Source organism: Terrapene carolina, unplaced genomic scaffold (assembly GCF_002925995.2).
Source record: "Terrapene carolina triunguis isolate 2854851 unplaced genomic scaffold, T_m_triunguis-2.0 Scaffold244, whole genome shotgun sequence".
Classification (NCBI taxonomy): Eukaryota; Metazoa; Chordata; order Testudines; family Emydidae; genus Terrapene; species Terrapene triunguis.
In genome coordinates this window covers 861,510-887,648 of record NW_020664595.1, presented here as the reverse complement: position 1 = coordinate 887,648, position 26,139 = coordinate 861,510, and the positions used below count along the sequence as shown (strand labels likewise).

The 26,139-nt window shown below is 44.5% G+C and overlaps 1 protein-coding gene across 1 annotated transcript in view; it reads right to left on the bottom strand.

Annotated features, from left to right (window-relative positions):
- LOC113407719 (disintegrin and metalloproteinase domain-containing protein 20-like) overlaps positions 1-26,139 on the bottom strand; it is a gene marked incomplete at its 3' end in the record, with an annotated part of 214,612 nt that overhangs the window by 26,887 nt on the left and 161,586 nt on the right. The window contains 3 exon segments of the mRNA XM_026657440.1: positions 1,431-1,542; positions 7,389-7,466; positions 17,679-17,862. Coding sequence (XP_026513225.1) covers positions 1,431-1,542; positions 7,389-7,466; positions 17,679-17,862 — 374 coding nt within the window.

Genomic DNA, 26,139 nt, shown 5'->3' with positions numbered 1-26,139 from the left:
AATCACTGGAAGAATTGGGGAGATATGGGAATTCAGTGACTTTATAAAAACTGGAAAGTAATAACCAGTTAAAAGGAATGGGTGACTACTAGGACGGGGGGATTTAGGCTTATGGTAAGATGGAGAAATGCTACATAAGGAAGAAGGAAAAATTCAAGGGGTTTGGGTAGGAACTCCCTTGAAGGTAGGTAGGAAAAAAGTGCATCGCCTTCTTCACACGACTCTTTTGCCTCTGGTGTCTATTTAGGGCCAGATTCTGATACACTCATTCATGATGAATAGTACCTTATCTCCACAAGACCCCACTGATCCATTTGTAAAGTAAGGTGCTACTTGTGTAGCCCAAGGGGCTAGCTTTAGCATTTATTTTATTTGGCAGTAATGCAAGGAACTTACAGGCCTGTAACCTATAGCTTAAGACTTGCAACCTGTGAACTGTGGCACAGATAAATGGCCTAACGGTCACCCCTAAGTTTTGGGGAACTAGAAATAGTGTGTGTAAGGGGGGATTTTGTCCATAACGACACCAGCCAACGACAGGAACACGAGCTAACACTGGCTTTTGGATAGAACATCTGCAGATATCTGACCACAAGAGTACCACAGCAACGAACTGATGTATATGATAATAAGTTGAGATCATTATTATACTAACCAATAGGAGAAGGGCACCTTAACACTAGTACGGTGAAGGAATACAAATAAAGAAGAGGGGGAGAAACCCCTATTGAATATGCATTAGACGTAGTGGCATCAGTGTAATATATTATAAAAGTTGCATTCAAGCCTGTGTGTGGGAGAAGAGAGAGGTGTAGCCCTTGGGAGGTGCCAGGATGATGGCCACTGGAGGTAATGAGGATGATGATGATGAAGGGAAAGATAATGGTTAACATTTTCAGGTTGTTCTGCCAGGGATGGTGTGAGTATATGGATGTTCAGATGTACATTCTGTATTATCTCTATCCACTTTACTGGGTTCGAGTGTTTGTGACTTTGCTAAATGTATTAATAAACTATTGTAGAAGGGTTCCTACAGTGTGAGTGTTGCAACTGTGCACATCGGAGCTCACAGCTATAGAGTAATTTTAATAATACTGGGCCTGATCTTGGAACAAAAACTTGTCAAATCTCAGAGTGATAACTGAGAATTCTTAAGTAATCAATAGAATTAATACATAATCTATGGATCGGGCTACACTTGGTATGAGTAAGGATATCAGAAACAGGCCTTTTGAGTGTTATATAAGTAATGACTTCCAGCTCCTTTCAAGGACCGCTCCAATTGACCACATTGCTGTAGCATAGCCTGGATGTGACAAAGGCGTGGGTGACAGCTGCATGGACCACATTAGAATACAGGTTATAGGTTCCTGGTTTTAGACTAAAAAACAGGATAAAATATAAAGGTCTTAGTTTTTCACAGCACTTACTACTGGCAGTCGGAGGGGGCCCACTGTCAACACTTCCTCCAAAGCCTTTTAATTTACAATCTGGAGGGGCCCAACCAAAATCACAATGGCAGTTTTTCTTACTGTTGCACAGCTGAAATAGAATAAGGGTATAAATAACATGAACCAAATGAGCAATTTGATGAAAATACGGCCTTTCTGAGCTCTTTATACATTCTAACTGCCCTGTACTCTATGGCATCATACTAAATAAAAAACAGAATGGTAGTTTCTTAGCTGATACTTTAAGTTTCTCCAACTCCCTTGATAGGAGCACCAAGATAACTAGTTATCCAGAGTCTCCATTTTTGGAGGGAGGAGTCAATATACTGACTTTGGTTTATTAGTGTGCAATCTTATCATCTAGTGGCTGACCAAAAGATCTAAAAATGGAACCAATTTCTTTAACCACTTAAATCAGTTCTCCTTTAGTTTAAATTGTATAGGGCTATATTTTGGAGCTGAAAGACAAAATGTAATGGAATCACTGCATACCCACTCTGGTAGGTATCACCAAGCCTTTGAAAATAGAGTACATGATAGAGCAAACTTCTCCTCAGATGAGAAAATCCAATGTTTAGAATTATTAATTTATTATAAAAGACATTTTAATGTTATTGAAACGTTTAGTGAAGCCTCAAGAGGAAAGATAGGAAGCAAGAAAGCAACAGCAGATTGCATATGGCAGAGTTGGTTTCTTCCTTCTCTCTGGCCTGTACTATAAAAAGTAGAGAACTGGACATTCTTATCTTGGAGGAGTATGTTTTACCCTCAGAGCCAGGGGAAGCTGGTTGTATTAACCTGTAAGCCTTGAACACCATTTTCAGCCATGCAAATGCTATTGTTTCTATTTTTGCACTACACCATGTGGTGCTAGGAATGCAATTTGAAAAGCAGGTGTTGGCTCATTGGCTGACGTAAAGTAGAGAAGGAGCCATTGGATTATAAAACAGGTTTTCTACTTCTTGGAGTAAATCGAGGTGAGGACACAATGCTCGTTATTATAATTTAACATTTACTTTGCAGTAGTGCCTAAAGGACAGAAGAAGGGTGGACTCCCATTGTGTTAGTTTATGCACAAATATGTGATAAATGACAGTTTCTGCCAAAAAAGCATGGTTAGAAGTTGGTTCAGCTCAGGTTAATGCTCAGTAGTACAGTGTCCTCAGGCAGGAGCGGTGCCAGGGTTTTTGGTGCCCTAGGCAGGGGTCCTTCTGCGCTCCCGGTCGTCGTTGGCAATTCTGCGGCGGGGGGGTCCTTCCGCGCTCCCGGTCTTCAGGGAACTTCGGCGGCGGGTCCCGGAGCGAGTGAAGGACCCGCCGCAGAATTGCCACCGAGCGCGGCAAAATGCCGCCCCCCCAAATCGTGGTGCCCTAGGCAACCGCCTAGGTCGCCTAAATGGAAGCGCCGGCCCTGTCCTCAGGTCAGGCCAGAAATCAGCCAGATGGGTTTTTATACTGTAGAACTAGGTTTTAAGAAACATTCTTAGTAAATATTTTTTTTTACTAGAATTTCATGCACCACATTTATTTTTCTAAGGTTTCCCAATTAAAATCTCTCCATTCCCTTTAATCAGGACAGCTGAATAATCTGGGTCCTCTTTTCTTCAGGGTGTTAAAGAAGAGAGTGATTGTCCCATTTTCAGGCTCCAATCCACACACAAAATCCTCTCCCCTCCATTTGGGCAGAAGCCGTGCTTCTTCTTCCCAGGAGCACCTGCTTCCTACTGAATCCCTTAATCTCTTATGGCTGCCTCTGTCAGTACCATTCAGCTAGCTAATGTGCTACAGCCCTCGCATCTTCTTCTCTAGCCTGGCACTTAAGGTGATCTTTACAGGCTGGGCTCTTACACTCAGCCCACTGAAGAGTTTAACTGCCTCACAGTCCAGCTAAAACTAGGGCACATACATCTTGGGCTTCTTGTCCCAGCTTCCCATTTGTGTGTGTTTGATTTAAATAGTAATTGCATCTGTGGTCTGCATAGATCACCTTACAGACGGGCATCTGACTGCTAGACACCAACTCCTGAGAATGTCGGCTGCTCAGGCTGAACATTGTCTAACTGGTTGGTGGGTAAGTAATGGACTGACTGTCTCATGTTGCTTTTTTAATGAGCTTCACAGTTCCATTAGTAGCTACTACAGGAGCTCTCCTTTATCACAAGCTGTAGAGACTTAGATTTTTTTGGAGCCAAAGGATCAGGGTTCTAGTCCCAGCTCTCCAAGCCTTATAGTTATGTCTAGGAAGTATCCTATCTAGTCTGTGTCACGCTGGGACTTTGGACAGTTTACCAGGAATCCCAGTGACTCCACTGCCATTGAGGTGATATTTAAAACTTTGCTGCAGTGATACACATAGATATTGCATTTCACTGGAATTTGAGGACAAGTTAAGTCATGCTGTTTCTCAGTTATTTCAAATCCTTTTGGAATGAATGACAATGTTCATCTCTTCCTGATTCCTCCCATTAATTTTGGTGTGTAAGCTAAGCTACTACCTACAAATAACAGCCCTTCATCCTGCAGAGCAAATTTCTCCTTTAAAGTTAGCACAGGATAGACTTAGGCTATGTCTTCACTACGGACCTTACAGCTGTACCATTTCAACTGCCAATGTAAGGTGTCCCGTGTAGCTGCTCTTTGCCAGCAGGAGAGAGCTCTTCTGCCAGCATAATTAAACCACCCCTATGAGCGGCATTAGCTATGTCAGCAGGAGAGGACTTTAGTTAACCGATATTTGCAAGCCTCACACCCCTCTGTGAGGAATATGGGTGTAACCCTTCTGCCCATCTAAGTTGGCAGCAACAAGGGCCGGGTTCTGTATCTAGGGGTTCCGTTTCAATAACACAATGCAAACCGGCTCGAGCCCCCACCCAGTGACCTGGGACAATTACATACCACCCCCCTGGGTACCTCTAAGAGGCAATACTTCCCCTCTCGCAAGCACGGAGTCTGAGTGTAGCAGAAAATGTTTAATAACATGAGGTAAACGACATCAACATAAAATTGGAAAAACACCATAAACAGGATTCATAACACAAACCATGAGCAAAACCCACCCCAGCAAATTGGGCTGTGTCCTTTCCCTTTGGTTCTTGAATCCAGCAACCCAAAAATCACCCAGAGTCCCCAAAGTCCAACATCCCCAAAGTCTCTGGGGTCCAGCAACCACCCAAAGTCCCAAAAGTCCAACAACCCCCAAAGTCTCTGCCCCTGGTCAGTGCAGCCCCAGAGTAAAAGTGGGGGGGCACGCAGAGTGTTAAGGGGCACCTTACGTGATCCAAGGCTGGCCAGCTGTCTGTTTCTCCGTGGGGGTTCCGCCGCAGCCTTTACCACGAGCCAGTCCACTTTCCTGCCATCCCACGAACTGCTCCACTCTACAAGCTGCTCCGCTCCACTCCACTCCGCTCTGCTCCGCTCACCGACCTGTGAGCCGTTCCAGCCGTCCCCGCAAACAGCTCCGCTTGCCGTTCCTTGGGCCACTCCAACCGGCCCCGCAAGGCTCCACACCGCTCGCTGCTCCTCCAGTCGTCCCCACAAATTGCTCCGCCAGCTGCTGAGCAATATAGCTTCAGGCTCCCCCACTAGTTAACATAGCCTCAGTGATCTCAGCTCTTACTAACATCAGCTCTTTTGTGATTTCAGCTCTTAGCGATTTCAGCTCATAGTATAGTAGGGGAGCCCCAGTGCTGGTGCACCATTGGCCCAAAGTGAATTCAGCTCAGCAGCCTGTAACTAGACTCCTAAGGGAATCAAAGTTAGCTCTGACATTCAACAGTGAAGAGAGGAGGTGGTGCAATTGGTGTTTCGGACCCTCAGAGGGGGCCCATACCATCAGATACAAATACCTGTCCCCATCCTCTCTCCATTCACTGGGTTTTGTAACCCATGCCCCTTGTCAAGCAAGTGCTACTTAGGTAATGGTGAAGGACTCACTCAGTCCTTCTGTCATACAACAGTTCCACTGGCCTTGATTCACAGAATCAGGGTAACAAAACTTTATTCTTCCTGCCCCAATAATAGAGAAACTGGGGATCCCACACCAGCCAAAGTAACCACTTTCAGTTGCTGTGTTTCCTGCCAGGCGAGTGGGTGTGCCTATGCAAACAAGATCAGCCCCTGGAGTTCTTTTCCACACTCGCCATAATTCACCACCAGATGTCAGGGTAGAGCTCATCCTGACTCTGCTTACATGGGTTTTACTGTATCCATTAGTAAACCAAGGAATCCCAGGGGATAATGATGGTTGAAAATGTTTTTTGTTTTTTTAATCACTTTCTGTGGTCCTGGAGATTATGATCTTTGCTGTCAGATGGAGACATCAGCTCAATTTTTGGCTGAGTAAAGTGAAGTGGTCCTACACTCAACTACACAGTATTTCTCTTCCTTCCTCTCTCTGTGTGTGCAGCCTCCCCAAAGTCTGTTCCACAGTTGTTGTTGGGGAAACAGATCCTTGGGGGAAAGGGGGAGAAGAAAGAGCCCCTGCCACAGGTGGAGTGGGGGGAGGGAAGGCACAGCATGGAGGGTAATACAGAGTCCCTGGTATGAGGATTGGAAGGTGGCGCATAGGGAGCTTATAGAGAGAAATGGAAGATTTGAACCGGTGGATTCTCGCTTGGACCAGGGGGTTTGCCAGATAAACATTAACATACTAATACGTTAAAAAGGGGTGTATAATTATTTAGTTTTTCCCCATCAGTTTTTCTTTCTTCTCGTGACAGTTTCTGGAGTTCTTTTTCCCTAGGTACTTGTAGGAATATAGACTTGGTGAACTACAGTTTTAAATTGAATTTGAATGTTAGTGCAAGTGACAGGCCCAAAGCTTGTGACCAAACAAAATGAGAAGAAAAGAGGCTGAAATGAGAAGAAAGGATGTTTGTGTTAAATTTGTAGTGACCCTGGAAATAACAGTATTATCTTATTTAAGGTTTCGGTTCAGATGCAGTAAATAATTCTTTAAAAATAAAGAAAACAACATTAATTGGGTACCAGGTGCAGTAAATTATTGATTACATATACTGATTTATTATAAAGAACTGCTTAATCCAGGAGCTGGGAAGGTATCACCCAAGTCTGATCCTATTGTGCATATTTGGGCATGGCTTATAACTATATCATTGCTAAAATATAAATGTGTATATGCTGGTATTTGTGTTTTGAATGTAATCAAACACCAACTGGCCTTTAGACTAATAAAGGAATACTTGAGTAGAAGCTAAGCTATGGTGAACATTAGTAAATGTATTAGGAAAATTATTTCCAAAAGTAGTGCTTCAGCATCTCAGTCTTCTATAGTGTCACCATACCTTTCTCTCCTTCCTTAGAATGAATTATATCTAGCTTATATAGGTCTAAAACTCCCCCATACCCATCAGGCTCTGAGGGGACTTCTTAACTGGAGACAGCTGCTTGAGGTTTTTTCCCCCCCTTCCCCTCTGCAGCAATTCACTCTAAAAAAGGGATGCAAGATGGTGCGAGCACTGAGCTTGCTTCTGGAAGCAATGAAGTGTGCAACCCTCTACAATTTCTAAATCCTGTCATGTATTATGCTCCTCTTAGGGCTATTGTTGAAGACTCCAAGAAACTTTAATCTTGTGCTATGAGAATGTAACACCTGAGTTTCTTGTTCTTCACTGACTCCCCAGCTGACTGTCAGTGCAACATATAGAAATAATGTATTGGCAATTAAATCCCAAATGGCATGAGATCTGGCTATTTTGCAGATCTGACTGTATCATGTGTCATATGTGGCTTTACATCAGATGGTGTATAGTTGATAAGATTCCTTCTCAAAATACATTAATTACTGCTTTTTAAGATCTTGTCCAACTAAAATAATCTTATTAAGTCTAATGTGAAGCATCACTTGTAAGAGACTAAGTTCAGTGCTCTACGTATTATACTCTGAAAATCTGAGGATGTTAAAATCTTTCCTACTTACCCCTCTGTTACTGCATTTTGTGTAATTACAGTCGTAATCCAGAATTTTTATATTGACACATGTCCTGTTTATACATATCTGTAAAAGTTCACAAATAAATATATATTAGATAATAGGATGACATTAGGAAAGCCTGTATTCTGACTGGTTGTTCAATGTGGAAACCACGGTACAAGTCGAAAAGAAAGGTTAATGGTAAATAACTGTTTTTTCAAAATTTTGTAGCACAGAGTCACACTCTCGAGAGTGTGTATGACCTTGGCACCACAGTCAAAACCCTCTAGAAAGCAGGAAGCATTAAGGTCATGTATGTGCTCATTTGCAGAACAGAGTTACTTCCACTTCTTCAGAATCCATATCAGAGACTCTGAAGAAGAATCCATATCAGAGACTCTGAAGAAGTCGAGAGGGTGTATCTATTTGGACAATCTACTCAATGAGTCAGTTTCAAGCAAATAGCATTTCTCCTTTAAGTATTTTTAGTGTAAAGCCTTGCACTATTGCTTTTTTGAAATAGGTATCAGCTGCCAGTCAAGAGAGTAATGCTGGATGAAGGTAGGAATTAAGTTTTAAGGAGCAGCTATAGGTGGTAACAGCTAAAAGTCATCCAGAGCCTCTTGACTACTGCAACATCCTTTTTTCTAGTGTCTCCACATTGCTCCCCATGCATTGAAAATTATCATCGTAGCTCAGTTTTCTCCCCCTCCTTTGTATTCCTCTACTGCCTCCCCCTTTATTCATTGCATTGCATTTACATTTCTTATCTTCACCTGTTACCTTGTCACCTCGTCAGATTTAATCATTTTGGCCATATTTCCAGCATTACTAAATAGACAACTAGCCTGTCATTTATATCCTGTGCCTTTTGCAGGATTAAGGAGAATACCTGCTGGGGAGATTCCCAATGAGCAGCTGCACAAAAGAGAATCTCTTGACTATCAAATGGACATTTAGGATTAAGATTTGTGCTTTATAAATCAATCCATGGTTGAAGATCATATGGGGAGGTGAAAGCAAGGAGGTGAGTAGCTTCTGGGTCGGATGGGACATCATCCTGAAATTCCTAGGAGATGAGGGGAAAAGAGGTAGGTCCTACTTCAAACTACAGATTTTCTTTGAAAAGTTACCAGCGCCGAAGTTAAAGAAACTGTACAGAAGAAGAGATCACTCATCTTGTGCAGTAACTGCAGTTCTTCAAGAGTTGCATCCCTATGGGTACTCCACTTCAGTTGTGCATGCACCTCATGTGCCTTTGATTGGAGACATTCAGTAGCTGTACCCATTCGGCACATTCATGTGCTCCAGACATCCTCGTGCCCGGTACCAAGAATACATTGAGCTGTGCTGGGGAACTGCCCTCAGTTCCTTCTCTACCATGAAGGCCCACAAGATGAAACTCAGAAGCATAGGTGAAGGAGGGAAGGTAACAGAGCTTTGGATTTGAGTCCTATACTGAAGACACAACTTCATTTGCCAATTGCAGCATGTGATCTGGTTGCGTGAAGCAACGCATAGTGTTGGCTGCCGCTCCACACATTTCAGCCACTAGAACATCTTTCAATAATGCTCTAGATAGAGACTGGGATCTTGCAGAATGGGCTAGCACCTCAGAAGAGATCCACCTTGAGAAACTTTGAATGGAGACTTTGGATTCCCTGGATCTGTCCATAAATGAAACAAACAGTCTGGGAGACTTTCAAAAGGGTTTAGTTTTTTCCAGACAGAAGGCTAATGCCCTTCTGACATCCAAAGCATGGAGAACAATTCCCTTCCTGGTCTGGTATGGTTTCAGGAAGGAGACTGGAAGCTGAATAATCTGGTCAATATGGAATTCAGAAGATACCTTTGGGAGAAACTTAGGATATGGTCGTAATGAAACTTTATTCCTGAAGAATACTGTAATGGGAGGGACTAAATTAAAGCCCCACTGTGACAGGTTCCCTATGTACTCGCGGCACCTCCTGCTGGTCGCTCTCAGCTGCACCCTCCTCTTCTCTCTGTAGGCAGCCTCTCTTGCTCTCATTGCTGCCACTTCCAGTCCATGGCTTGGCACTCTGGCCAAGTTACCAAGTCCCTCCCCTTCTGGGGAAATCAAAGTCTTTCCAGCTGGCGGGCATCTCCTGCGTCCTGAGTCACTACCCAGTGTCTGGTAGGGGAACCCAGGCCCACCCTCCACATTGGGTTCCAGCCCAGAGACCCTATTATATATAGCCGAGGCCTGTCCTGCCTGTGACCTTGCTGCTTTTTCTCTGAGCTTTTTCCTACCTAATTAGCTCCCCCGCTCTCTGGGTTCGCCATCTTCCCTATTACCTCCTCTCAGGAAGTCTGTGCAGCTTGCCTTCCTGCAGCCACAAACACTCCTTTTTCCTTCCATGGAGTTACTGCCCTTACCTAGCTGCCATGCCCCTCTCCAGCAATCTAGCTTTCTACAGGCCCCACATGTCCTGTCCAGGTGAGCCTGTTCCTCATCAATTAACTCTCTGCCTTGCAGCCTAATTAGTAGCTTAGAACCATCTGGTCCCACCCAGCTCTCGATGGGCCAATGTGGGGTGCATGCCTGATAACACCCTAGTTCCCCAACTCTTCATGCAGAAGTGATACCACCCGGAAAGCCATCTTCAGGTGATGGCTCAAAGGGGGGGTCCATGTGACAAATAAGGTCCAAGTGTAGATCACATAAAAGGGTGGGTTCTCTAATTGGTGGAGAAATGGTTCATCAGCCCCTTAATTAATCTTGCTGTTAGCGGGGTGAGGAAACACTGAGAATCCCTCAACGGAGGAACGAAAGTCAGTTATTGCTACCAAGTGAACCTTGACACAACTCATGGAGAATCTTGACTTTTTCAATTCCAAAGACTAATCAAGATCAGCATAGAGGAAAAGTGTGAACAGGGGAAAACTATCACTGGATAAACCTGTGGTGAAATCTCTTCCATTTCTGAAGCTAAGTGTTTTGTGTGGACATCTTCATACTGTTTAACACTACTTGTTTTACCTCTGCAGAACGGGAAGCCTCTATCCCCAAGAACCATTGAATAACCAAGCTCTGAGATGAAGAATTCCCAGATTGGGTTGAAGAGTCCAAATGGGGTCCTAAGACAACAGGTGGGGAATGGACAAAAAAGACAACACTAAGGGTAGGTCTACACTTACCCGGTAGTTCGGCGGCAAGCAAATCGAACTTCTGGGTTCGACTTATAGCTTAGGTGGTACCGAGGTATGCTTGGTACCATAGCTCTTTGAAGAGCAAGGAGTACTTAGGAGCCTGGAACCTAAGCAGTACCCAGTCTAGGACATGAGATCTCTGATTTGATTTCTGAGGACACAGAGGCTTTTTTGAAACAGACTCTTTATGAGGAGAACTCTAACTTCATTTCTTGGGGCCCTTCCCAGTACCCTCTGATGTCTTTTGCCATGAAACTCTGGATGAACGAGGTGTGGAGGTTAATGCTGCACTATACTTGCTCAGAGACTGATGTACGGGGCAGGTATCTTGGCCTGGATCCAAGGCAAAGGAAGTGTTCCATCATAAGGAGTCTAAGCGTAATTTCCCTATATTTTTCTAGCTATGCTTTTAAAAGTTGAACAAATATTGCACTTTTGTTGGATATGCATGTCCCCCAGACAACAAATGCACTGAAAATGAGTGACCACCACTGATCGGGATAGATTACCAGCAGGTGAGGTAGTGCTTGCATCCTAGAGACCCTGCCATACCCTGGTTACAATTGCCAAGGGGAAACTCGCAGGTAGGGAGGAGGGGAAGAGAAGGGATACGGATTGGAAAAATAACCCTCAAATGAAGTAAAGAAATTAGAATATAATACTTAAAGTAGAAATCAATAACCACACTAAACTAAACACTAGAGGATGCTAAAGCTAAGCTTTGGGCAAAGCAGTGGGCATGACAGACCCTTCATTTCAGGCAGAGGCAGCTGAGAAGGAACTGGGAGTGGTTTGCTCCCGTAACTCTATATAGCCTCAGGGTATGTCTACATTACAAAATTAGGTCGGATTTATAGAAGCCGGTTTTATAGAAACCGGTTGTATGCAGCCGATTGTGTGTGTCCCCACATAAAATGCTCTAAGTGCATTAGTTCGGCGGACCGCGTCCACAGTACCGAGGCTAGCGTCGACTTCCGGCGCATTGCACTATGGTAGCTATCCCACAGTTCCCGCAGTCTCCGCCGCCCATTGGAATTCTGGGTTGAGACCCCAATGCCCGGATGATGCAAAACAGTGCCGCGGGGGGTTCTGAGTACCTGTCGTCAGGCCCCTCCCCCGCCGTCACAGCAACGGCAGACAATAGATTCGCGCCTTTTTCCCTGGGTTACCTGTGCAGACAACATACCACGCCAAGCATTGAGCCCGCTCAGCTCAGCTCACCGTCACCATATGTCTTCCGGGTGCCGGCAAACGTGGGACTGCATTGCTAAACAGCAGCAGCAGCTTACTGCCTTTTGGCGGTAGACGGTGCAGCATGACTGGTAGCCTTCATTGGCGATCTGGGTGCTGGCAGCCGTGGGGCTGCATTGCACCAGCCCCTTGCCTTTTGGTAGAAGATGGTTTATTACGACTGGTAACCGTCGTCGTCGTCGTACTGCAGTGGCTGTCAATCATGGGCACCCGGGCAGACAATGATGGTTATCAGTCGTAGTATGCTATTTTCTGCCACGCGCCCTGTTGGCTCATTGCACGTTAGCAGAGTCGTAGTATGCTGCTATTTTCTGCCAAGTGCCCAGTATTGTCTGCTAAGCACCCAGAAGAGGCCGATGGCGATCTGGGTGCTGGCAGACATGGGGCTGGCAGACGTGGGGCTAGATTGCTACACAGCAGCAACCCCTTGCCTTTTGGGCAGAAGATAGTATATTACGACTGGTATCCATCGTTGTCATACTGCAGTGGGTATCAGATGGTGCAATAGACCTGAAGGCTAACTGCCAAGCGCCCAGTATTTGCTGCCAAGCACCCAGAAAATGCCAAGGGCTATCAGTCATGCTGCACCGTCGTCTTAAGATGTAAAAAATAGATTTATTCTGTATTCATTTGCTTCCCCCCTCCCTCCTGCTAAACCCAGGCTTTTGAGTTGAATCTTTGGGGGGGGGCATTCTGTGTGACAGTTGTTTGTGTTTCTCCCTGATGCACAGCCACCTTTCTTGATTTTAATTCCCTGTACCTGTACGCCATGTCGTCACTCGCCCCTCCCTCCATCCCTCCCTCCCTCCTTCCCCTGGTCCGTCAGATACTACTTTCGTGCCTTTTTTCAGACCAGACGCCATAGCTAGCACTGGGATCATGGAGCCCGTTCAGATCACCGCGGCAATTATGAGCACTATGAATACCACGCGCATTGTCCTGGAGTATATGCAGAGCCTCCTGGACATGCCAAAGCAAAACCAGGACCAGCTGAGGAGGAGGCGATTGCAGCGCGGTGATGATAGTGATGAGGAAATTGACATGGACCTCTCACAAGGCACAGGCCCCAGCAATGTGGAAATCATGGTGTTACTGGGGCAGGTTCATGCCATGAACCGCCGATTCTGGGCCCGGTAAATAAGCACAGACTGGTGGGACCGCATCGTGCTGCAGGTGTGGGACGATTCCCAGTGGCTGCGAAACTTTCGCATGCGTAAGGGCACTTTCATGGAACTTTGTGACTTGCTTTCCCCTGCCCTGAAGCGCCAGAATACCAGGATGAGAGCAGCACTCACAGTTGAGAAGCGAGTGGCGATAGCCCTGTGGAAGCTTGCAACGCCAGACAGCTACCGGTCAGTCGGGAATCAATTTGGAGTGGGCAAATCTACTGTGGGGGCTGCTGTGATCCAAGTTGCCAGGGCAATGAGAGACCTGGTGATATCAAGGGTAGTGACTCTGGGAAACGTGCAGACCATAGTGGATGGCTTTGCTGCAATGGGATTCCCAAACTGTGGTGGGGCAATAGACGGAACCCATATCCCTATCTTGGCACCGGCGCACCAAGCCACCGACTACATAAACCGCAAGGGGTACTTTTCAATGCTGCTGCAAGCCCTGGTGGATCACAAGGGACGTTTCACCGACATCAACGTGGGCTGGCCGGGAAGGGTACATGATGCTCGCGTCTTCAGGCAGTCTCTTCTGTTTCGAAAGCTGGAGGAAGGGACTTTCTTCCCGGACCAGAAAATAACCGTTGGGGATGTTGAAATGCCTATCGTTATCCTTGGGGACCCAGCCTACCCCTTAATGCCATGGCTCATGAAGCCTTACACAGGCAGCCTGGACAGTAGTCAGGACCTGTTCAACTACAGGCTGAGCAAGTGCCGAATGGTGGTGGAATGTGCATTTGGGCGTTTAAAAGCGCGCTGGCGCAGCTTACTGACTCGCTCAGACCTTAGCGAAAAGAATATCCCCATTGTTATTGCTGCTTGCTGTGCGCTCCACAATATCTGTGAAAGTAAGGGGGAGACATTTATGGCGGGGTGGGAGGTTGAGGCAAATCGCCTGGCCGCTGATTACGCGCAGCCAGACACCAGGGCGGTTAGAGGAGCACAGCAGGGCGCGGTGCGCATCAGAGAAGCGTTGAAAACCAGTTTTGTGACTGGCCAGGCTACGGAGTGAAACTTCTGTTTGTTTCTCCTTGGTGAACCCTCCGCCCCTCCCCCCCCACCCGGTTAACTCTACTTCCCTGCAAACCAACCACCCCACCCTCCCCTACTACCCTCCCCCCTTCGAGCACCACTTGCAGAGGCAATAAAGTCATTGTTACTTCACATTCATGCATTCTTTATTAATTCAGCACACAACTAGGGGGATAATTGCAAAGGTAGGCCTGGATGGGTGGGGGAGGAGGGAAGGAAAAAGACACAGTGCACTTTAAAAGTTACTGCACTGGAAATCATCTAGGCTGGAGTGATTGGGTGGCCGGAGGCCCCCCCACCGTGTTCTTGGGCGTCTGGGTGAGGAGGCAATGGGACTTGGGGAGGAGGGCTGTTGGTTACAGAGGGGCTGTAGCGGCGGTCTCTGCTCCTGCTGCCTTTCCTGCAGCTCAACCATACGCAGGAGCATATCACTTTGATGCTCCAGCAGCCGGAGCATCGACTCTTGCTTTCTGAGTACAAGTTGACGCCACCTCTCCTCTTCAGCCCGCGTTTCAGCACGCAACGTCTCCTCTTCAGCCCGCGATTCAGCACGCCACCTCTCCTCTCGCTCATATTGGGCTTTTTTAAAATCAGTCATTGACTGCCTCCACGCATTCTGCTGTGCTCTGTCAGCGTGGGAGGCAGTCTGTAGTTCAGTAAACATTTCGTCACGCGTCCTTCGCTTCCTTCTTCGAATATTCACTAGCCTCTGCGAAGGAGTAAGATTTGCAGCTGGTGGAGAAGGGAGAGGTGGTTAAAAAAGATACATTTTAGAGAACAATGGGTACACTCTTTCACGTTAGATTTTGCTGTTCACATCACACAGCACATGTGCTTTCGTTACAAGGTCGCATTTTTCCTCTTATATTGAGAGTCTCCTGGTTTGGTGTGAGAGATCACTCACGCAGTGCCAGGACACAGATTTCAGCTTGCAGGCAGCCATGGTAAGACATAGTCTTTGGGCTTTTTTAACCTTCTTAACATGTGGGGATGGTTTCAAACAGTACTGCCCTCATTTCCCATACCAAGCACCCGTTTGGTTGGCCATTTAAAATGGGTTTGCAATGTAAAAGGAGGGGCTGCGGTTTCAGGTTGAACACGCAGCACAAACCCAACTAACTCCCCTCCCCCACACACCCAATTCTCTGGGATGGTCACTTCACCCCTCCCCCCCACCGCGTGGTTAACAGCGGGGAATATTTCTGTTCAGCAGAGCAGGAAGGGGCACCTCTGAATGTCCCCTTAATAAAATTGCGCTATTTCAACCAGGTGACCGTGAATGATATCACTCTCCTGAGGATAACAAAGAGCGATAAGGAATGGATGTTGTCTGCATGCCAGCAAACACCGGGACCATACGCTGCCATGCTTTGTTATGCAATGATTCCAGACTACGTGCTACTGGCCTGGCGTGGTAAAGTGTCCTACCATGGCGGACGGGATAAGGCAGCCCTCCCCAGAAACCTTTTGCAAAGGCTTTGGGAGTACATGAAGGAGAGTTTTCTGGAGATGTCCCTGGAGGATTTCCGCTCCATCCCCATACACGTTAACAGACTTTTCCAGCAGCTGTACTGGCCGCGATTGCCAGGGCAAATTAATCATTAATCATTAAACACGCTTGTTTTTAAACCATGTGTAATATTTACAAAGGTACACTCACCAGAGGTCCCCTGTGTGCCCTCAGGGTCTTGGGTGAGTTCGGGGGTTACTGGTTCCAGGTCCAGGGTGACAAACATATCCTGGCTGTTGGGGTAACTGGTTTCTCCGCTTCCTTGCTGCTGTGAGCTATCTATGTTCTCTCCATCCTCATCTTCCTCGTCCGCCGAACCCGCTTCCCTGTTTCCAGCGAGGGACTGATAGCACACGCTTGGGCTAGTGGTGGCTGCACCCCCTAGAATGGCATGCAGCTCCGCGTAGTAGCGGCATGTTTGCGGCTCAGCCCCGGATCTTCCGTTTGCGTCTCTGGCTTTGTGGTAGGCTTGCCTTAGCTCCTTAATTTTCACGCGGCACTGCTGTGCGTCCCTGTTATGGCCTCTGTCCTTCATGGCCTTGGAGATCTTTTCTAATGTTTTGCCATTTCTTTTACTGCTTCGGAGTTCGGCGAGCACTGCTTCATCTCCCCAGATGGCGATCAGATCCCGTACCTCCCGTTCGGTCCAGGCTGGAGCTCTTCTGCGATCCTGGGACTGGGACTCCATCATGGCTACCTGTGCTGATGAGCTCTGCATGGTCACCTGTGCTCTCCACACTGAGCAAACAGGAAATGAAATTCAAACGTTCGCGGGGCTTTTCCTGTCTACCTGGCCAGTGCATCTGAGATGAGAGTGCTGTCCAGAGCGGTCACAATGAAGCACTGTGGGATAGCTCCCGGAGGCCAATAATGTCGAATTCCGTCCACACTAACCCAATTCCGACCCCCTAAGGCCGATTTTATCGCTAATCCCCTCGTCGAGGTGGTGTTAAGAAACCGGTTTAAAGGGCCCTTTAAGTCGAAAGAAAGGGCTTCGTAGTGTAAACGTGTCCAGGCTTAAGTCGATTTAACGCGGCTAAAGTCGACCTAAACTCGTAGTGTAGACCAGGCCTCAGTATGGGGCCTGACGATGTCTGCAGCATATGTGAGGGCCAAACAAGTACTGCTACTGAAAATCTCTGATCAAAGGCACATGGGTCACCGGAAGTGGAGCGTGCACAGGGTCAGTACCTGAAGGAGAAATGGTGTTATTTTTAAATGTCCTGGATTTCCCCCCCATTTTTAAGGCAGACTTTAAAAAGCTCTTTTAAATACTCAGCTACAGTGGATATTGAAGGCTTCAGAATATTCTGCTACAATGTCTGTCACCAATATTCAGACATGAATAAATGGATTTACTTACTTAACCCGAGATAGTGTGTACTATGCACCTAGGAGACTGGATTGTGCTGACAATCTCAGATATTAAAATAAAAATACATTCACAGTGGACATATAAGCAGCTAATTAGGTGGATAAACTCCTGTATACCCACCCAATGGAAGAATAACATGGGACCCGGTCATCCCATCAGTTGTATCTTTACATGTGATGGAACAAATAGACCCCAGACCACATCAGGGTCTATTTGTTCCAGTTGGATATCTGTCCAGTTGGATGTTTGCCCATATTGTATGCTCTTTTGCATTCACTATTTTTTAACACTTAAGGATTTTGCATCTAGATTTGTAGTTCAAACCCAGACAGATATCCAGGCAGAGAAGGCTTAATTCAAGCCTAACTATACTCAGAGAATGTTGCAAGATGAACTTTTTTGTAGAAAAACATTCTTCCTAGAGAATATTGTCTTTTTAGTCATGTTCTGGCATATACTGAGCAAATGAAGATGGATTCAAACAATTTAGAAACTTCAGGAGGGAAGAATACATCTAGGGACAGATTTTTAAAGGCCCTTTGGGGGAATTTTCAAAAGTGCAGTGAACCCCAGACCCCTACTTACCATTTCTCCATCCACTGCTTAAAAAGGAATAGAACACATGCTGCTTCTGGGTGAGAACAGGGTGTCCTTGTAGGGATCTCTGAGGCTTTTCAGGTATGGGGACAGAAAGAAACCTGAATTGGGGAGGAAGAGTTCAAGGCCTCCCTCTCCATTTAATCTCTGTTCCACCCCATTCACAAATCTAACTATACTTACTACAGTACCTTGTTATCACCACATGCTGTGCCATCTCTCACTGAGCCAACATCCACCATGTCCCTCCCAGCATGAAATTCTGTACCCCAACACAAGATATCATCAACTGGAGTTTGAACTATGGACCCAAGACTTTTCATTTGAGGTATTTTTTTAACATTAACACACTGCAGTCTTCCACACAAGACATCTCTGAAAGAAAAAAATAACAAGAACAGTTGCTTAAAGGTTTATATGAGATTTGACGTACTCTGTGTGAGAGTTGTGGTGCGTGATGGTATTGGTGAGGCCTCGCCTAGAGTATGTGTCCAGTTTTGGGAGCCACACTTTAAAAAAGATGTAGACAAATTGGAGAGTTCAGAGGAGAGCAACAAAAATGATAAAAGGTTTTTAAAAAGCTGACTTATGAAGGATAGGTTAAAATAACTGGGTATGTTTAGCGCTAAGCAAAGAAAGCTGCAGGGAGGGGAGGGAAAAGGGGGACCTGGAAACTGTCTTCCAAAATGTTAAAGGCTGTTATACACGGAGAACAGTTGATCACTGTTCTCCATGTCCACTGCAAGGTAGGACAAGAAGTAATGGGCTTAATCTGCAGCGAGGGAGATTTAGGTCAGCTATTAGGAAAAACTATAAATAGAGTCCTATCAAATTTATGGTCCATTTTGGTCAATTTCACAGTCATGGATTTTAAAAATAGTAAATTTCATGATTCCAGCTATTTAAATCTAAAATTGTACTGTGTTGTAATTGTAGGGGTCCTGACCAAAAAAGGACTTGTGGGGGAGGGGGATTACAAGGTTATTTGTAGGGAGGATTGCAGTACTGCTAGCCTTATTTCTGTGCTGCTAGAGGTGGCGGTGTTGCCTTCAGAGCTGGGAAGCTGGAGAGTGGTGGCTTCTGGCCGGGAGCCTAGCTTTGAAGCCAGAGCTGTCTCCAGCAGCACTGCGGAAGTAAGGATGGCATGGCTTGTTATGGCCACTCTTACTTCTGCATTGCTGCTTGCAGAGCCAGGCCCTCAGTCAGCAACTGCCAGTCTCCGACCACCCAGCTCTGAAGGCAGCAGAGCAGAATTAAGGGTGGCATGATATAGTATGCTAGCAGGGCATCACCTTCAGAGCTGGTTACACAGCCAACAGCCACTGCTCTCTGGCCACCCAGCTCTGAAGGCAGCACAGTAAGGGTGGCAATACCACAACCCCCCCCAAATAACCTTGTTACCCCCGTACAACTCCCTATTGGGTCAGGACCCCCAACTTGAGAAACGCTGGTCTCCCCGATGAAATCTGTATAATATAGGGCAAAATCACACAAAAGACCAGATTTCACGGTCTGTGATGCATTTTTCATGGCCGTGAATTTGGTAGGGCCCTAACTATAAAGGTAGTCTAGCACTGGAACAGGCTTTCAAGGGAGGTTGTAGATTCCCTGTCATTGAAGGCTTTTAAGAACCAGTTACACAAACACCTATCAGGGATGGTCTAGGTTTAGTTGGCCCTGCATCAACATGAGTGGGTGGATTAGATGACCTCCCAAGGTCTGTTCCAGCCCAACATTTCAATGATTCTATGTGATCTTTTTGGACTGTGTGGCCAGCTGGGGAATCAGAGGTTAATGGTGTGGTAAGAAGAAGCAGAAGGGGTGGAAGCAAGTTTTCGGGGAAAAAAGGAAGGGGTTTGAAGAGTCATTTAAGAAATAGAGCCTATAGTCTTGGACAGCAGCCAACTTCTCCTGCAACCCCGACCCTGCTTGCTACAAACCAGCACTTCAGCCCTTTCTGCTCCTCATAGCTCAGAGAAGGTGCAGTGTGGTGTTTTTAGTTAGTTATGTTATGAGGTGCTCAAACTAATCAAAGGAATTCCAAGAGGCTTCTGCTTTCTGTCATCCTGAGGATAAGTCCCTCATTGTCAAGGGAGATAAGACCATATTTATGACTCCCAAGAGGGTATATACAAACTCAGTAAAGCTCCATTTTGAATTTTATTTTGCTTTAACTTTCTATGCCAATTTCTTACTATTTTTTTTTTGGTTATAGATGTAAACATGGTTGTTGTGATGGGTGCTTTCTATATAATATTTGATAGGAATTTTAATTCTGAAAACAGCAACTGGTAAACACCATTTGGTGTAAAAAGCAACTAAGTAAAAATAATGTCTTATCAACACCAGGACACATCTGCCTGATATAAGATTACCAGATTGGTACAGATTGGTATAGAAATAAATCCTTATCTCAAGAAAACAAACACTGTAAAGAAGATATTTTAGCAAAACTTGGTCATGTAACAGAATGTGATGATGTTCTTTATTCAGGATATTCCATAGAGGAATGTAGGGATGTGTTCTCTAAGCATAAAGTGAACCCTTCCCTTCTCTTTTTTTTTCAAAGAAAAGCCTTTAAAAAACATGTATAGTTAGAAAAGTTATAAACCTTTTGTTTATTTCTTACAAACAGCTTTTTGAAATGCGTGCTTGTATATATGTTATCTAAATGCAAAGCTTCTAATATAATTTCCTAATATCATTGCTATGTCAATGGTAAAATGTTGTATGTACCAGTATGGAATCTAATAATATAAACTACTAAACTGATTAATAATACAAGAAGCCATTTAAAGTATAGAATATTTATATTAGTGGGGGATTATTTAATTATTTAACAATATATAAGCAACTCCTTCACCCAACTCAGGAAGAAAAAAAGGAATCATTTCACCATAAATTATTATGAAGAATCAACAACTTCTTTAATAACTATATAAGCTACAGATGCTCTTTAAACATTATTGCATTTTAAAGAGACTGTTTAGAAAACTAAACTTTTAAAGAACGGGAGCATTAGGTCTTTTTGAAAAAAACAAACAAACAAACAGAATTTTATGACCTGTTGAATTCTAATAAAATTGAAGGACTAGCTCAGAAAATGGACTGGATAAAAAGAAAGAATTAAAACTCCAAAAATTATCTAGTACTCTTTTGCCACAGAAGAACAAAGCCAATTAGAAGCATATGCATTATTCATTCATTAAGCGAACTGCATATTTAGAAACTGAAGGTTTCACGAAAATCAACACTTGAAGGCACGGAGCAAGTGAAAGGATGACAAGCGGCCAACTTTAAATATAAACCAAATTGAAAGAAGTGTATTTTTTTATAGTTTCAAGAAGAGTATAAAAAACTCGGAAGTGAGCACCCATCACTCTCACAGCCTCTGCTATGACACATAATACTCATCAATTCATCGTGTCTACCTCTACAAACAAGGTGCTACAGATACATAAGAAGAACAAAGAAGCTATCACCAGAGAAGCCACAAGAAAACCTCCCCAAGGACAACCCCCTGAAAGGAGAAGAGGTGAGTGGAAGTTAACGAGAATGCTGTCAATGGATTAGATTTAAAGACTCTTGTCATTGGTTTTATTGTGATATTGAAATGCTTTTGTAATTAAAGATGTTAATGGTTTCTCCTTTTAGGTACCAAATTGTTAGACCCTATATTCCTGGAGAACCTAGAATTCCTGGAGAGAATACCAATTATTGGTAACAGAAAAAGTAGGGATTTAATTGGATTTTGGATTTTTAAAATTCCTTAACTGGCCTGTTTTAAGACATCGCCTCAAATGACTTCTTCTAAGTAATGAATTTAAATATTTTGAGTTCAAAGGATTAGTTAAGATTGTTTACTATGCTCAATTAAAAACTGTATGTTATCCCTGATAACCAACAGAACTCCCCTTTCCTGAAACAAAATTATTTTACCCTTTCCCGAAACAAAACTCTTTTGCCCATTGTGAGAAAGCAAAGTGAGATGGAGCAAGAGAGCTACCCTGCAGGAGACTTGAAGCCTGGAGCAGGCTTGCTAAATGAGTCAGCCAGAGATATGTGGCACAGAGAAGGAACCTTAAGCAGCTGATTCGTTACAGGAGAACTCAAGCAGTCCTGGGGAAAGGAGGATGGACAGATTGACTCTGAGAAGCCACAAGGGAGTCAGTTTGGCCAGGGCAGGACTGGGCAGCTGCAAGCTTATGAGACTCTGGGAAGGAACCTTTTTCATTTGCTCAGGCTCTGATGTAAGAGGCATAACCTAGGCATAACCTAGGATAGATTTTTGGGATTCTGTAAGTGACTGGGAAAATTCCTTTTTTAAGTTTTGTTTTTGGACTCTCACCCCAAGTGAGTTTGTTTGACTGCTTCTTTTTCTCTCTCTTTCAGATTATTTTAAGCTACAGGATCAGTTGGGATTGAGTGTTTGGGGACTGCTTGATCCTTTTTTCCCTGGATCATCCTTGATCATCTTTGATTAGCCTCAGTCAGCATTGTGATCACCCTCCCACTGTGTGATTAACAAGGGGGTAGGGCTGACCTAGGAGAGAAGGCCTTAAAAGCAAGAGGCTAACTGACCAAGGGGAGCTAGCAAACAGGAGAATTTATAAGACGGAATCGTAATATAATCACCATGGTTAGGAAGGGCCACATCACCAGTACCAACAGTGCTCCTGTCTCCTCTATCTGCAACTGTATCCAGACAGAGAACCTAACCATGGATGCCTCTACCCAGATCCTGGTGTGGATTTGCAGAGACTGTGGCCTGCATTTCCCACTCTCAGAAAGCCAGGCTTGGGGAGGGGGACGGACTGTCCAGTGTGAAAGGTGCCTGCTGGTGGAATCTGCAGAAAGCAGGTGGAAGAGTTACAGGAGTAGGTGGCTAGGCTGAGGCATTCCATCCATGCCCATGAGGAATTCATTGAGAGTATTCATATGGAGACGTTCAAGGCTGAGAAAGCTATCCAGCTAGAGAGGACTGCTGTCATGCCACCGGGGAGGAGGATATGGCTCTGTCACAGGGAGGACACTGGATTTTGGTTACTTATGGCAACAGGCAGTGCTCCACCCCTACTCTCAACCCACCGATCACAGTGATGAAGAACCTTTATACTGCCCTGGCAACCAATGATGAGGAATCCCCCCAAAAGTGGAGGAGGAAAAGCCATGTACCCCGAAGGCTGGGAGGATTGCAGCTACCACTCCCAGGAGGAAACAGAGGGTAGTGCTGTTTGGTGACTCTTCTGAGGGGGACAGAGGCACCCATTTGTCGCCCTGACATGGCATCCTGGGAGTTATGCTGCCTTCCAGGGGCCAGAATCATAGATTGGGATTGTCAAGGATCGTCCGGGCCTCTGACTACTACCCTGTACTATTTGTTTATGTGGGCACTACTGCGAGGTATGACCCTGAGCAAATCAGACTACAGGGCTCTGGGAGTAAGGGTGAAAGAGTTGGGGGCATAGGTGGTGTTCTCTTTGATTTTTTTTTTGGTCAAGTGTAGGAGCCCAGACAGAGACTGATGGATCCTGGATGTGAATGCCTGACTGCGAGGTTATGGTGTTGCCAAGAGGGCTTTGGCTTCCTTGACCACAGGATGCTATTCTGGGAAGAAAGACTGCTAAGCAGAAATGGGGTATCAAGGAAGGGAAGGAGTATATTTGGATACATACTGGCTAACCTAGCAAAAAAAGCTTTAAACCAGGTTTGATGGGGCAGGTGACAAAAGCCCACAAATAAGTCAAAAACACGGAGATCTGGGAGAAGGGTCGGAATCTGGGGGCACATGGGCTATTACAGCAGGGATAAGGGGAGAGGCTGTTCTAGATTTGATTTTGATAAATAGGGAGGAAAGGGTTGAGAATTTTGAAGTGGAAGGCAGCTGACATAAGAACACAAGAATGGCCATACTGGCTCAGACCAAAGGTCCATCTAGTCCAGTATCCTTTCTTTCAAAAGTGGCAAATACTAGGTGCCCCAGAGGGAATGAACAGAACAGGTAATCATCAAGTGATCCATCCCCTGTTGCATGGATTTTTAGATGAAAGTGAACATGAAATGGTAGAGTTCATGATTCTAAGGAATGGTAGGAGGGAAAACAGCACAATAAAGGAGTTGGTAGGTAAGATCAACTGGGAAGCAAGTCTAAAGGGAAAAACAATAGAAAAGTTGGTAGTTTTTCAAAGAGACATTATTAAGGGCACGAGAGCAAACTATCCCACTGCTCAGGAAAGCAAAGCAGAAGATCTTAAGCACTTTGCAAAGGGTAAACAAACCCGAGGGTCAACAACTGAAACAGCCCTCAGGCTACAAGTTTCATATGAGTCCTGAGAAGTGCAGACCAATTTTTAGACATTTGTTACCTACGCCATTTGAAAACTATCTGTCATAGACATGACATGGCAGAGTACTATAATCCCATAGTGATTATTATTAGAAATAATACACAGTAGATACCCTATCCAACTCAAATCTCTCCCTTTATCATAATTCCAATTCAGAGCCAACTGTGATGTAAGCCTGAGAACAGAAGTTCTCTCTTCAGGAAGCAGTGGTCATAGTACAGGGGAGTACAGTGTATTCCTGGTACTTCCTAATCCCGAAGGACTGAGGTCTTTGTTTTGTAATAGACCCAAAGAAAATGAATTCCTTGACCTTGGCTCAATCAGGAGATCTTCAATAATCTGAAAAAGTGGAAACTAGGTCACATTACAAAGGGTTAATATAAACAAATGAGACGAGTATGTAGGGATAAAATTAGAAAAGCCAAGGCAAAAAATGAGATTAAAGGGTAACAAGAAAACATTCTACAAATACACTAGAAGCAAGAGAAAGACCAAGGACTGAGTAGGCCTGTTACTCAATGATAGTGGGAGGAACAATAACAGAAAATGTAGAAATGGCAGAAGTGCTAAATGACTTTTTTGTTTCAGTTTTCACCAAAAAGGCTAATAACGATTAGACGTCTAACATAGTTAATGCCAGTAAAAATGAGGTAGGCTCAGATGCTAAAATAGGGAAGGAAGAAGTTAAAAATTACTTAGATAAGTTACATGTCTTCAAGTCACCAGGGCCTGATGAAATATATCATGAAATTCTCAAGGAGCTTACTGAGGAGATATCTGAGCCAATAGTGATTATCTTTGAAAAGCCATGGAAGATGGGAGAGATACCAGAGGACTGGAAAAATGTAAATACAGTGCCCATCTATAGAAAGGAAAATAAGAACAAATTGGGAATTGCAGACCTGTCATCTTAACTTCATTACCCGGAAAGATAATAGAGCAAATAAACAAGCAATCAATTTGCAAACATGTAGAAGATAATAAGGTGATAAGTAACAGTCAACATGGATTTGTCAAGAACAAATCAAGTCAAACCAACCTAATAGCTTTCTTTGACAGGGTAACAAGCCTTGTGGATGGGGGGAAGGGGTAGATGTGGTATATCTTGACTTTAGTAAGGCTTTTGATATGGTCTCACATGACATTCTGATAAACAAACTAGGGAAATACAACTTAGATGGAGCTACTATAAGGTGGGTGCATAACTGGTTGTATAACCATTCCCAGAAAGCAGTTATCAGTGGTTCACAGACAAGCTGGAAGGGCATATCAAGTGGCGTCCTGAAGGGATCAGTTCTGGGACCAGTTCTGTTCAAGATCTTCATAAATGCTTTAGATAATGGCATGGAGAGTACACTTATAAAGTTTGTGGGTGATACCAAGCTGGGAAGGGTTGAAACTGCTTTTAAGTGTAGGATTAAATTTCAAAATGATCTGGACAAACTTAAAGAAACGGTCTGAGGTAAATAGGATGAAATTGTATAAGGACAAATGCAAAGTACTCCACTTAGGAAGGAACCATCAGTTGCACACATACAAAATGGGAAATGACTGCCTAGGAAGGAGTACTGCAGAAAGGGATCTGGGGACCATAGTGGATCACAAGCAAAACATGAGCCAACAGTGTAACACTGTTGCAAAAAAACCCCAATCATTCTAAGCTGTATTAGCAGGAATGTTGTAAGCAAGACATGAGATGTAATTCTTCCGCTCTACTCTGCACTGATTAGGCCTCAACTGGAGTATTGTGTCCAGTTCTGGGTGCCACATTTCAGGAAATATGTGGACTAATTGGAGAAAGTCCAGAGAAAAGCAACAAAAAGGATTACAAATCTAGAAAACATGATCCATGAGGGGAGATTGAAAAAAATGGGTTTGTTTAGTCTGGAGAAGAGAAGACTGAGGGAACATAACAGGTTTCAAGTACATAAAAGATTGTTACAAGGAGGAGGGAGAAAAATTGTTCTCCTTAACCTCTGAGAATAGGACAAGAAACATTGGGCTTAAATTGCAGCAAGGACAGTTTAGGTTGGACATTAGGAAAAACTTTCTAATTGTCAGGGTGGTTAAGCACTGGAATAAATTGCCTTGGGAGGTTGTGGAATCTCCATCACTGGAGATTTTTAAGAGCAAGTTAGACAAACACTTGTCAGTTATGGCCTAGATCAGGGGTCAGTAACCTTTCAGAAGTGGGGTGCCAAGTCTTCATTTATTCACTGTAATTTAAGGTTTCACGTGCCAGTAATACATTTTAACGTTTTTAGAAGGTCTCTCTCTATAAGTCTATATTATATAACTAAACTAT